Below are 12,955 nucleotides of genomic sequence, written 5' to 3'. Positions count from 1 at the left end.
CGTTCTCCATTGATGATAAAATGGGCATAATCAGAAAAATTGAAAATGGATGCAATCAAGCTGATATTTACAGGGAATATAAACTATCCAGATCTGCAGTTTGTAACACATGGAGAAATAGGCAATGAATAATTTCTGCTTATGAAAAAAATTTAGATGGTAGAAAAAAAGTTGAGAAAAGCAGATCACAAGGATATTGAAGAAACATTACTGAAATGGTTCAGCAATCGAAGAAGCCGCAATCTTCCAGTATCTGGACAAATGTCGATGAATTTGCTAAGCGATTTTGTGAGACTACTTTTATTTGCTCGAATGGCAGGTTAGACAGGCTTAAAAAGCGGAACAACAGAAATTCAGGAAAAATTATCTGAGAGTCGGAAAATGTTTCCCTATCTTATGTTGAGGATTGCTCATCAGCTAAAGATTACTAATTTTTTTTTTGTATACAGGACGAAGAGTAATAAAAAATAATACATTTTTTGCTACTACATAATATTTCTCAGCCATTTATTTGAATAATATGTAATAAAAGGGAGGAGTTTGGGAACCATTTGTTAAATTGCTGTGCGTAACGGATATAGTGAACCGAAATTTCGGTCCCATAAAGGTTCACTATAGCGGGGTTTGACTGTATTTGGAAAGAATCATTATAGTCAATTCCCGGATATAGTGAACGAAATGTTCGGTCCCGTGCCTTGCTATACACGTGTAATGTTATTTTTAGTGGATATAGTGAACCAAAAAAGTGAGGAAGTTGGATATAATGAACTTTTTTCTGTCTTCGACTGATTTTTCCCCATTTTTTTTGCAATAATTTTGAAATTTCTACTTCAAAATAAATACATATACCGATTTTTAAAACCATCTATAGAGGCTAATTTTATGTGCTCGAATGGCAGGTCAGACAGGTTTAAAAAGCGGAATAACAGAAATTCACGAAAAATTATCTGAGAGAGGGGAAGTGTTTCCATATCTGATGTTGAGGATTGCTCATCAGCTAAAGATTACTAATTTTTATTTGTACGTAAGACGAAGAGTAATGAAAAATAACACATTTTTGGCTACTGCATAATATTTTTCAATCATTTATTTAAATAATATGTAATAAAAGGAAGGAGTTTGGGAACCATTAGTTAAATTGCCTGCGTAACGGATATAGTGAGCACCCGGTTATAGTGAGCCGAAATTTCGATCCCTTGAAGGTTCACTATAGCGGGGTTTGACTGTATTTCATATTGTTTTACAACACATGGCTTTAGCCCTCTGGTGGGAAAGACTTTAAAACAAAACTTACAACAGTTACTTTTCTCAACAATTGAAATTCAGAATAGTGTGATTAAACAAAATATGTGAACTGTTTGCAGTTTCAAATTAATATTGAAATGTACAGGTTTGGAATTTTCTACAGTGAAAAGTTTTCGGAACTTCAGTATTCAAAAAAGTATACAAAAGCTAGACGTTAAGAACATATCCACTGAGCGAGCAAAGCGAGCATTGGATGCGAAGCAATCCGAATTGATCTGCGAAGGCAGTTCCGGGAGATGGCGAGCGCCAGCGAGGAGGGGGCGAAGCCTCCTAGTACAATGTAATTTTTGAAGTATTTCAATTGAATTTGCTAATGTTATTTCAATATACAATATTTCGCAGCCTTGTATTGAAAAATAAGACTTATCAAATAAATTTAATAAGATATTCTCCTTAAAATACTTCGCCAAAACGTAATATTTATATTCCCAATACAAAGATACTTTCTCTACTAAGCACCAACAAATTTGATTATACGTTCGAAAAAGTTTTGCGGCAATATTAAAGTCTGCTACCCTAGCAACCATAAAAAATATGTTTTGTTTTGAAATTATTTAAATTTTGCGATTCGTAATCTATTGTTGACAATTTGATACGACAAAACTAATTTTTTTTTAATTTGATAATAATATTGTCGCAAAAAATTGCGATGAGTAGATTTTGTCTGCGCATACTGCAAGCATTCTGAAATTTAGAAACAATTCTAAACTATTTATTAGTAAATATTATAGTCTAGTTATGAGTGTGACCTCCATTTATATAATTGCTTAATTTCTGAAAATTAATTAAAGAAAGCAAAAGAATGTGATAAAGGTAAAGAAAAATAACTAGTATGTAATAAAAGGATAGCTCCTTAATTGAAATTGTTTTCGTATGTTATCTTAGATCTTCCTTTCCAGCATTGTTGGGTAAGACTTTAATTAAGATATTATTATCTGAATACTTTTTATTATTTAGGTATATGCAAATATCACATAATTTTTCAAAGATTCACTCTTCCATGTAATGTAGATAAAATATGAAAAAATACATATATATTTATTTTAAATTTAGTAAATGAAGAGAAATAATTAAATCATATTTCAATAGAATGTTTAATAAAGGAATTTTTTTCTAAAATCTTTGTCGAAAACGAAGTTGAAAATGCAGTTTTATTACATTGGGACTGAATTCATCGAAACCAATTTGATTGCATAGCGAAAATGGAGGATTATTTCATTAATAACCCCCCCCCTCCAAACTCTTCTTTGTCTTTTTCGGCCATCAAACAGGTTTTGAAGTTTTCAGTCTCAGTTCATCAGTATTGATTCAATAGATTTTGATGGCTTTTATATTATGTCCTCATTTAAATATTACTTTAAGACACACTGAGAAAAAGACGTGTGGCCAAAACTATCAGAATATGGTTGCATTAACCTTGTTTCTGGCTCTATGGGAACACCAAAAAACAAGGTAATTTTTACAGAGGCCCCTTTGCAATGACTTTTTTGGAAAAAATATTTAAAAATATTTGGTTTTTATTACCATACTGTTTGGTAGTAAATATGGTAAAATTAGGTAATTTTAAGCATAAGTCGGTAATTTTAAGAGTTCTAGTATAGCTTAAGATGACGCAAAAGTGTTTATTTTAATAACCTCGATTTTATTTAGCCAACACTTGTTAACTTTTCTGTCGTTGATTATTTGTTTTTCCTCCAATTTCAAAAGAGTATCTACCAGTTTTTAAAATTATGAAAAATAAGCATTTTATTTGCATAAATGCCTGGACAAGACTGAACTAAATCAGTAGCCTAACTATTACTACATAGATGCAACAACAGATAAATAAAATTATTAAATCAATTTTGGCCCAACATAATAAAATTAAAGCGTAGAGGTATCGGGTTCAAATCACACCTAAACCCTAGTTGAGTTCATTTATTTATTGTCACGGACACATTCGCAGGCTTGTGTGCTCATTACAAAACTCGTCTGGGATGTAATTCTGAAAATATGTATTAAGAGCGTTGTGGACCACCCTGTAAATTTAATTATGTGAATTGCAATAATTTTTCTCGTGTAATATCTTTTCTTTTACTTCATTCTGGACTGATATTCTAAAAGTATATATTAAGAGCAATAATTGCGGAACACCCTGTAAATTCAATTATGTGAAATTTTTCAAATTCATAATACAATTAAAGGTTAAAAATTTTTATCAATAGTTTGTGTTCCTCAGTATCGGTATGAGAAAAACATGAAAAAAAGTGGTTTAAAGTATCCGTCTGGGTAAAAATAGGCAGTTTCGACAAAAATTCCGTTTTTCTTTTATTTATATAGTTTTTTTATCCATATGCAAACTTTAGTTCATTAGATTTTCGGAATCCTTCAAATTTCTGAACTCGGATTCCTAGAAATGAAGTTATTTCTACTTTTTCGTATAATGACAGACGAAACCAAAATTAGACACTAACTCCCGAAAAGGAAACTAAAATTATTTTTTTGTTATCCTTTGAGTATTTAACCCTTTTTCTTTTATTTAAATAAACTATGTTTTTTAAGACAAATAAAATTCATTTCCAGAAATTAGTTTTCGATTAATAATTTTTAATTTCTGTCAAAATTTTTTTACATTTCAAAAATTTCTTGCATTTTAAATGAATTTTCTGAAGAAAGTTAATTTTGAGAAAATTTCATTTCTCTAACACGCATTAAAAATAAGTTTATCATAGAATTCCTTGAGATTATGTCTGTAGATTTTGTATAAAGTTAGCTATATTTTTTAACTAAAAGCTTAGGTCTAGGTGTGAATTTCTTATTTTTATTCAGCTTTAAGTAACAATATTTAGAGAATTACTCTTAAATTTAATATTAAAAAACTTATTTAGTTCTATTTCATTGTTTTTTTTAACATTTTAAAGTTTTAGTTCAGAATAAAGGTAATTACATTATTGATCTAGGAAAAAAATTATTTATACATTGCAATTTGTGGTACACTGTTAGAAATTTCGTGGAAAAAGTGGTTAAATGAAAACCTAACCTTTTGTGATTTGTATTTTCCAGCAAGATTTTGGATTAAAAATTATTTCATCTTTTATTTACTATGTTGCTAATAAAGCATTTTTCGTGCATTTTTTTTAAAAGTTTTATTATTATTTTACTTATTTATTTATTTATGTTCTGCATTTATTTATTTACTACACTCAAATTCGGATATTTATTGTATTTTAAATGTGAGTGAGATTCTATTGAAGACCATTTGAAAAGTAAAATAGACATGTATTATTGTAAACAAGGTAATTCGCTTTCTTTATTCATGATGGTGATAAATTCAAAACTACGCTTTTAATACAACACTTAAAATAAAGAAGTGGATTTTACAAAAGTTTTATCATTCATTTTTATTTATATATGTATTTGTTTCATGTATTTATTTATTTATTACACTCCAATTAAAATATTTATTACAGTTTAAATATGAGTGAGATTCTATTGAGGTCTATTTGAAAGTCAAAATAATCATGTAATAATGTAAACACTGTAATTTGAAACAATAGTAATATTTATGCATGATAGGGTTTAACTTGAAAAAGATTCTTAAATTTCATTTCTAAATGTAACTAATTTGAACTAAAATAATCTTCTTCTTTTTTTATATTGAAAACAATAATTTTTATTTTGCATTATCACTTATGAATTTATTTATTTAATATACTCAAATTAGGACTTTTATTACATTTTAAATGTCAGTGAGATTCTATTGAGGGCTTATTGAAAGGTAAAATAAACATGTAACTATGCAAAAATGTCATTAATATGAATTAGTGTAATGTCATTAATGTGCATAAATGTGCAAATGTCATTAATGTGCATAAATGTGCAAATGTCATTAATATGAATCGAACTATTGCCGTTTCTTTTAAATAATTGAAAAAGAATAATTTCGGTAAGTTTTTTTATTTATTTATTTTCTCTTGGGGTTAACATTTAAGGGATATATATTTACCAACTTATTTATTTTAAAAAGATACCTATTTCATCAATTTTATTATCAAATTGATAAGGAATAAGAGCAATAAAAACAAATATTAATGGATTTTAGTTGACAAGGTTCCGTTATTGGTGAAAAGCACGCAATATGCCAAATTTTCAGGAGACCAATGAGATAGTTTAAGGAACTCTTTTTATCTTGAAATAAGAGATCCTGGTATTGTTCTAAACACAAGAGATTTTAGTTGCACTTTCACTGTATACTTTATTCAAGCTGTCTTATCTAATATTATCAAAGATAATTTCAAAGTTGTTTTACTATATAAATCAGAGGCTTTGGAAACAGCAATTATTCTGCATTTATTAGTATTTATTTACTCTATTATTCTTCAACTTGAAAATACTCGAAGGATTGCATAATGTAAGTATTTCCTATTTAATAATATGATGACTCAATACTATAATTAATTTATAATATAATTAATTGAAAATATACTTAATTATTGAAAAGTTAATTAATAATATAATTAATTAATTGATATATAAACGTTTTACTTAATATTTTCATAAAATTTTGACAGTTTATATTCTTAATTAGAGTTTAAAAAATAATTTCTTTAGTAAAATCATAATTTTGATATACACTTTATCATGTAAGTATTTATTATTTAATAATATAAGTAATTAATTGGTCAATATAAGAGTGTTTTTTCAAAATTCTCTCATTAAATTATACCAGCTTTTAATTTCAAATAGAGCTTCAATTAACTTTTTTAGAAAAATTATTATATATCTTTAGATATTTTTGAATAAAAAAGTATTATTTTTCGCTAGTTCGAATACACGTCGTGATGAACGACAGTTTTTTATACAAAATAAATGAAATAAAGTTATTAAGGAAACTTCGACGAATTTTTGTTCCATAAGTACCTTAACTGGGTAAAATTGTTAACAAAAATTGCGTCTTTTTAAGTGATAAAAACAAACATATTCCTCGAAAATTTGCAAATATTATTTTCAATTTTCACTATCAATTATTTAAGTTAACTAAATTATTAAATTTATCACTGAATAATAGTTAGAAACATGTGTATCATTCAGTTAACATTCTCTGAAATTCTATACGGTATCCTATAACAAATATTTTATTCGCAGTAGTTAAAATATTTCAATAATAAAGATTTAAAACTATAATTTATAAAAATAAAAAACGTTTATAAATTTATTTTTCAAAATTTTTTATTAATGTTTATAAGAAATAAGGTTTAAGCAGAGAAGAAAAAGGCTTAAAAGTTTGATACAAATAAAACAAAACTTCAGCACTGTTGAACGATAAAAATTAATGATATTATTTGCTATAGCTAAAAGTGATAGCGTTTGTAACTGTTGGCTGGAACTCATTTTTGTAATAGATTTATCAAAGTTAAATAGCAGTAACAATTAAACTATGAAAATGAACAATTAAAAATTGAAAGATTTAAAATGCAAAATATTAGAATTGTTAAACGGTAAAGATTTGATGATATTGTTTTCAAACAGTAAGAGTGAGACGGTTAAAAAATTTTATTTTGAAAGCATTTTTTCAACGTTTATCGTCAATAACAACTCTGTGTAAAAAAATAATTAAAACTTTAATACATACGAGGAAAAATTTTAGTATTTGTTGAATAATAAATAATCAGATAAATTTTCCAGCAATATAAATAAGACGGTGTGCATCTGCTTTATCAGTGTTCACAGATGATAACAACTTAACGTTGAAAAAAAATTTTAACTATTATATTTATAGAACGATATAAATTTAATGATATCAATTGCTAAATTTAAAAGTGAGAGTGCTTAGAATGAGTGAAATGAGAATTTTTATACTGAGTTTTTTCCGTTTTTCTTGCCAATGAAAATTAAATTTTGAGGAAAAATTCTAATATAAATTTTGAAGAAAAATTTTAATTAGTTCTAGAACTTGTCAATAAAAAGTATTGTTAAATGATAAAAATTCATTTGCTAAAATTGAAAATGAGACTTTTAGAAAGTTTTTGTTACTGTTTTAAAAACTTACAATGGCAATAACAAGCTGCTAAAACGAATAATTGAACATTAAAAAAATAAAACGAAAAATTAAATTTTCATGGAATAAAAAAAATTTACTTTATTATTTACATACTAACAATAAAAGTTAGATTATGTGAGACTTTCTTTTGTTAATGAAAACTGTCAATTAAAGTATGAAGAAAAATAATTAGCTTTTAATTCTTTGAAATGTAGGTACAGAACTATGTAATTTTTGTTTGAATAAAAATATTTAATAATATAATTTGCTTACAATGAAAGAAAACCTGTATGAGAATTTATTTTTGTAACTGCTTTATTAATTTTCAATGACAATAACAAATTGAACGCAACATTTTGAACAAAAATTTCCTGAAGAGGCGAAACATTATATTTAATTAGTCGAAAACTGTAAATATAACCTAAAAACTACTACGTGCAGCGATATCCGTTTTAATAAACTGTAAGCTGCGTAAGTGAAAAGTATAAATGAAAAACGTTTTTTTTTCCTTTCCATTTTTATTATAAATTACATTCTTTGAGTAAATTATAATCATTTGATATCATTGCAAAAAAAACTTTTATAAATCGTTTATAATTCTTATTTTTTTCTGAAGTATTATTTAAACTATTTTGTTCGTTTATTTTTATGTAGGAAGGTACAACTTGTAATATTTGGCGTCCTGTGCTTGGCATTATTGGCCGCTGCTGAGACATGTGGTTGGGGATCTTGCCCTGGAGTTGGCAGTGAGTAAAATTTAGAAACACTTCGAAAATGCTTTTGCACACATCAATATTTTTTACAATTAAAGTCTATTTTACTTGCTCTATAAAAATATTTTAAAATCAAATTCTCTTAAACTTATCCTAAAAATACTAGCAATCTTTTTTTTTTTTTCTTAATCTAAAGGAATGAGGAAAAAGCCGCATCATAGAGATGATATAATGTTTGAACATAATTTTTTTAATAGGGTTAGACAGTTTTAAAGCTTCAGGATGTTTACCAACTTTGTTAAAAATTTCATAAAAATCTTTTTTCTTAAGAATTCGCTTTTAGAATTTAGTATTAAATAAATATTAACACGTTTTTATAAATAAAATATATTAAAATACATGTTAAAAATGTGAAAATACGAACGACTAGTTGAACAATGTAGTTAATTGCACAATTACACAATACACAACCTGTAAATTAAATTTAATCTTGGTATCCCTTTTCTTTTAATTTCATTACAGCAAGTTTTGAGTTGAGTTTTTACAGAAAATGACCATTTTTGGTAAATGAATTAAATATTTTCCTTAAGGAAAGAAATCATAGTATTTACTCAATTCCACATGTTTAAAAAAATCTTTCTAATTTGTTTTTTTTTTTTAAGAGTTGAGATCATTTTTTTTAAATAGCCTTTTTTCCATTTTGTTTCAAAACAGGATGAAAAAAAAACTATCACTCCTGCAGAAAATCATTTTGTTAATTTTAAGCAAATTATTTTATTAGTTTTGAAAAGTTACTAGATCATTGTTTTGTTAGATAAGAATGTTTTAAGTTTTCTTACAAACTAAACTTTTTGTATTCCAGACTTCATATTAATTGTAAATCGAAACATATTGCGATGCATGGACACTAGTTTGCAGGAGCTATAAAATTCGAAGTTAAATTTTAAATGGATCCGCTCCGGTGCCTTTTAAGTGCAAAATGTTCAAAATTATTTCAATTATTGTTTTTATAAGAACCAATTTTAATTTGTTTATTCATTTAAAAAATAACTATAATATTTTTCTATTTCAAATATTCAAATATATAACTTGCGAATAATAGAATTATTTAAAAAAAAAAAAAAAAAACAAAGTTGAATGAAGCTGACTTGGGATACGGCAAATCCAAATATTTATTATTTATCAGGAAGATTAACGTGTGTATATAATCACTTTCTTAATTAAACAATTCTTCTGAAGCAAAAGTTCCAACTTGAAATCACTACGAAAATGTTAGGAAGTAATTCAGATTAACCTTCAACTTATTTTTATTAAAATTTAGAATTTTGATATTTTATTTTTTAAAAATATCCCTGAATCCAGTAGTAGTAGTTCATTTACGTCGCACTAGAGCTGCACAATAGGCTATTGGCGACTGTCTCGGAAACATCCTTGAGGATGATCCGAAGACATGCCATCACAATTTTGAACCTCCGCAGAGGGGATGGCTCCCCCGCTTCGGTAGCCCGAAGACCTGCACGCGAAGTCGGCACTTACGAGGACCAATACCGTCCTCGAGGACCAATACCGACCACCCTCGGTCCCTACGCAGACTGATCCAAGTGGTCACCCACCCGCACACTGACTGCAGCCAGTGATGCTTGACTTCGGTGATCTGGTGGGAACCGTGTCTTAACGATCAGTCCACTGCGGGACCCCTCGAATATCTGAGGTGATATCTCTTATATTCAGAGGTGATTTTTTTTGTATTTTAAATCAAGTTACAATAATTTTATAATCTTTTAAGCTAAAAAAGAAGCTTTTTAATTTAACAATTGGAGATTTTGTTTCAGAAAAAGTATTTGCTTTAAAATCCGAGGAATCTTACTTGCGCATTGTATCAGAATTTTAACTAAAAATTTACATATTTAAAAGTATATATTTACATCCTTAAAAATTTTAATCATAATTTAATTTTAATCATTTAATGAATGACAAATTTTATATTTCAGATTTCTAGTTGTATTTTTTAGACAGTACTTTATTTTCTGAAAACCAAATTTTAGACATTTTGATTTAATCATTTCTGGACAAAACATCTCAGTTCAATGTACTTTTCATTTCTAACATATTTGCATTCTCGTGTACATGAAATGAGCCCAGAGATCAAAATTTATGTTGCGTTTTACTTATATTTTAATAAGATATTTAAAAAAAATTTTTTTTTTTTTTTAAATAGTTTCTAAAAGTATTTATGAGATAATGTCTGCAAAACTAATACGAAATTATAACCATATAAGGTTTTAAAAAAATAATAAAGGAGAAAGAAGATATTTTTTTCAAAAAAAAAAAGTATTTTCATTTTAAACAATACCAAAAAGTACAGTTGACATACATGCTCACGAATTTATTGATGATGAAGTTTTTGAAAAATAGAAATTATTAAAATTAGATCATAAATTTGACGCCGGATAAGAGGCTTAGCAGTCAGCTTACCTGACTGCGAAACCAATATTTGCGGGTTTGAATCCCCCTCAGGGCACGGATGTTCGTTGTGTGATGTATGAATGTGACCTATTCTATGAATTACGTTGCGACGTACCAGAAACGTCCATTTGAACTATTACGCACAGCTTTTAAGGTTAGGCAATAAGCTGTATAATAAGTTTTGAGATATTAGATTGTTTAAATTGTTATAGATTGTTTAAATTGTTATAGATTGTTTAATACTTTAATTTTTGTTTCACTTGAAACTGGAAATTTGACTCATTAAAAAGCGAAAAGCACTGCCGGCTGTATAAAATAGGTCTAATTAAACTAGATTTTTCATTCAAAGAAATTCGGAAGAAGAGAAATTAGAAAAAATTTTTAAATAGCTTCAAAATTTTTCAAAACAAAAATTGCTGTTATAAAGTAGTTTTTACAACAAATGAAGGACATTAGCATAGAACATAAACATTTAGAAAAAAGCATAACACTTTGTATACACCTTGTTACAGAGCATCTTATATACGTAAATTTACATGTATTATCTGGATTTAGCTTTCGAAACTCTTTTAGACTTTGCTTTAGAAACTTTATTAATTTTATGGATCTCAAACTTTAAAATTTCAATACAGACTGTTCAGCTCCTACGAGAACTCCTCGCGACTGTAGATATGAGGATGTCTGTTGCCATGGAAAGAAGAGTTAAAGCTTTTCAATTGCGGGAGAATTTACTGGAATAGTTAAGTGGGTAGGTAATGGAAAATTTCAAGCAAAATAAAAATTAAGACTCATCTTTGAACTTTCGGAAAGTTTTATTAAGCAGGAAATAAAATAACTTAAATTAAGCATTACATAACTTCCCGAAAAACGTAACAGCTATAATCCTTTCATACTTTTTAATACGAGTCTGGTACAATAATATAAGCAAGCATACATCTATTAACCAATCAAAAACACTTACTTAATAAGCATACTACATAACTTTAACTTTCGTTACTGGTAACAAAAGTAAAAGTTTTAAAAAAATAAAAATTAAAAAAAATAAAAAACGTACTTTTACTTGCACTTCGTTACTTTTTAAATTTTTATACTTTAACTTGTTTTTAGTTACTTTTTTGTAAAAAGTCCAAGTATTTGATACGATAATGTCGGAAGATATCGTTACTTTTTATGAAATTATTAGAAAAGTTGAAAAGTTCTCGTAATGGTCAGACAGTACACCCAATGATTCTAAAAACTATTAAGAAACTCTGAGCAATTTTCAGTACGTTCTATTTTTATTGAAAAGCGCAAATGATATTTTCTTGGATAATATTTAATTTTTCCATATTTTTTTTCTACAGGATGTTGTTACGGTGATAGTCAGGTCTACAAGTGCGCTCCATTCGACAATGCTGTATGCTGTCCTGGTGGAGACTACAGTTGTCCCCCAGGAAAATCTTGCGTCAAAATCCTTTGGTGGTACATTTGCGTAAATGCTATGGCACTCTCCAGCGACGGAAGCTACGATTTTCAAAAGGGTCTCTCGGAAGCTCTGATGAATGCTAAGAGATATGCTTAGGAAAAACAAAAGATGCTACTGAAATGTATTCTGAATGTATAAAAGATTTTTATGAATGTTTGACAAACGCGAAGTAATAAATTATTTATTTTCATTAATGTGCACGCATTTATGTGAAATTATTTTACATTCTTGTGAGGAAAAGGGAAAAATTCCTTTCAAATATTATATTGACATTAAATGAAAAAATTTCTTTTACATTATAAAAATAAAAACAAAATTAAAATAAATAAATATGCATAAAAAATTACATATTACATTGCAGAAATAATGCATTATATAAATGCATCATTATATACAAATCTTATAGTTTATATTATAAATATGTATAAAATGTTTTTTTATGTCCCCTCACATTTTTATTAAATTTATATGAAAAATATTTGCATTTTCGGAAGTAAAATTTATTTAAGAAAATGAATCTGAATATTTTAAGTATGAATACATTTTTATCATTTCAATTTACTTTGTTCTTGTAGGTTATATTTTTAAAACAAATTCTTAATTGTCAAAAACTAACTGCCATTTTCATATTGTTTAAATAATAATATAAATCATTTAAGCTCCAAAAAATAGAAAATTGTCCGTACAGGCCTATCCTCATATTTTATTCCGAGAGATATCTATTAATTTTGTCTACATTTTTAGAGCAATGATTGTTAAGATAAATTTTAAAATTTTAAACTCAGAATAAAATTTGGCAAAAATCTTTCAAACCAAAATTCTCTTTGCTTCAAATTTCAAATTTATTTACTTCTTTTATTTTATTTTATTTTACTTTATATTTATTTATTTATTTTGTTTCATTTATTTTATTTTATTTATTTTATTTTATTTTTATATTAATTATTTATTTAAATCCAAAAATACGGACGAAGGTGAAATAACTAC

The 12,955-nt window shown here is 26.8% G+C and overlaps 2 protein-coding genes across 2 annotated transcripts in view; both read left to right on the top strand.

Annotated features, from left to right (window-relative positions):
• Positions 1-12,955, top strand: part of LOC139424774 (uncharacterized) — a 183,533-nt gene that overhangs the window by 6,205 nt on the left and 164,373 nt on the right. The gene's annotated exons all lie outside the window — the stretch shown is intronic.
• Positions 5,548-12,162, top strand: LOC107440743 (uncharacterized). Its single transcript, XM_016053750.3, has 3 exons — positions 5,548-5,695; positions 7,979-8,070; positions 11,847-12,162. Coding segments are annotated over exons 1-3 (312 nt in total). The 5' UTR covers positions 5,548-5,693; the 3' UTR covers positions 12,065-12,162.

The sequence above is a fragment of the Parasteatoda tepidariorum genome, chromosome 5 (assembly GCF_043381705.1).
Source record: "Parasteatoda tepidariorum isolate YZ-2023 chromosome 5, CAS_Ptep_4.0, whole genome shotgun sequence".
NCBI lineage: Eukaryota > Metazoa > Arthropoda > Arachnida > Araneae > Theridiidae > Parasteatoda > Parasteatoda tepidariorum.
Note: the sequence above shows the minus strand (reverse complement) of the source record. Positions and strands in the feature narration are given on the sequence as shown.

What these genes read in the sequence shown, in the direction of transcription:
- LOC107440743 (XM_016053750.3), top strand. An exon ending in ATCTTGCCCTGGAGTTGGCA is followed by an intron (nt 8,071 to 11,846) that starts GTGAGTAAAATT and finishes TTTTTTCTACAG; the next exon opens with GATGTTGTTACGGTGATAGT.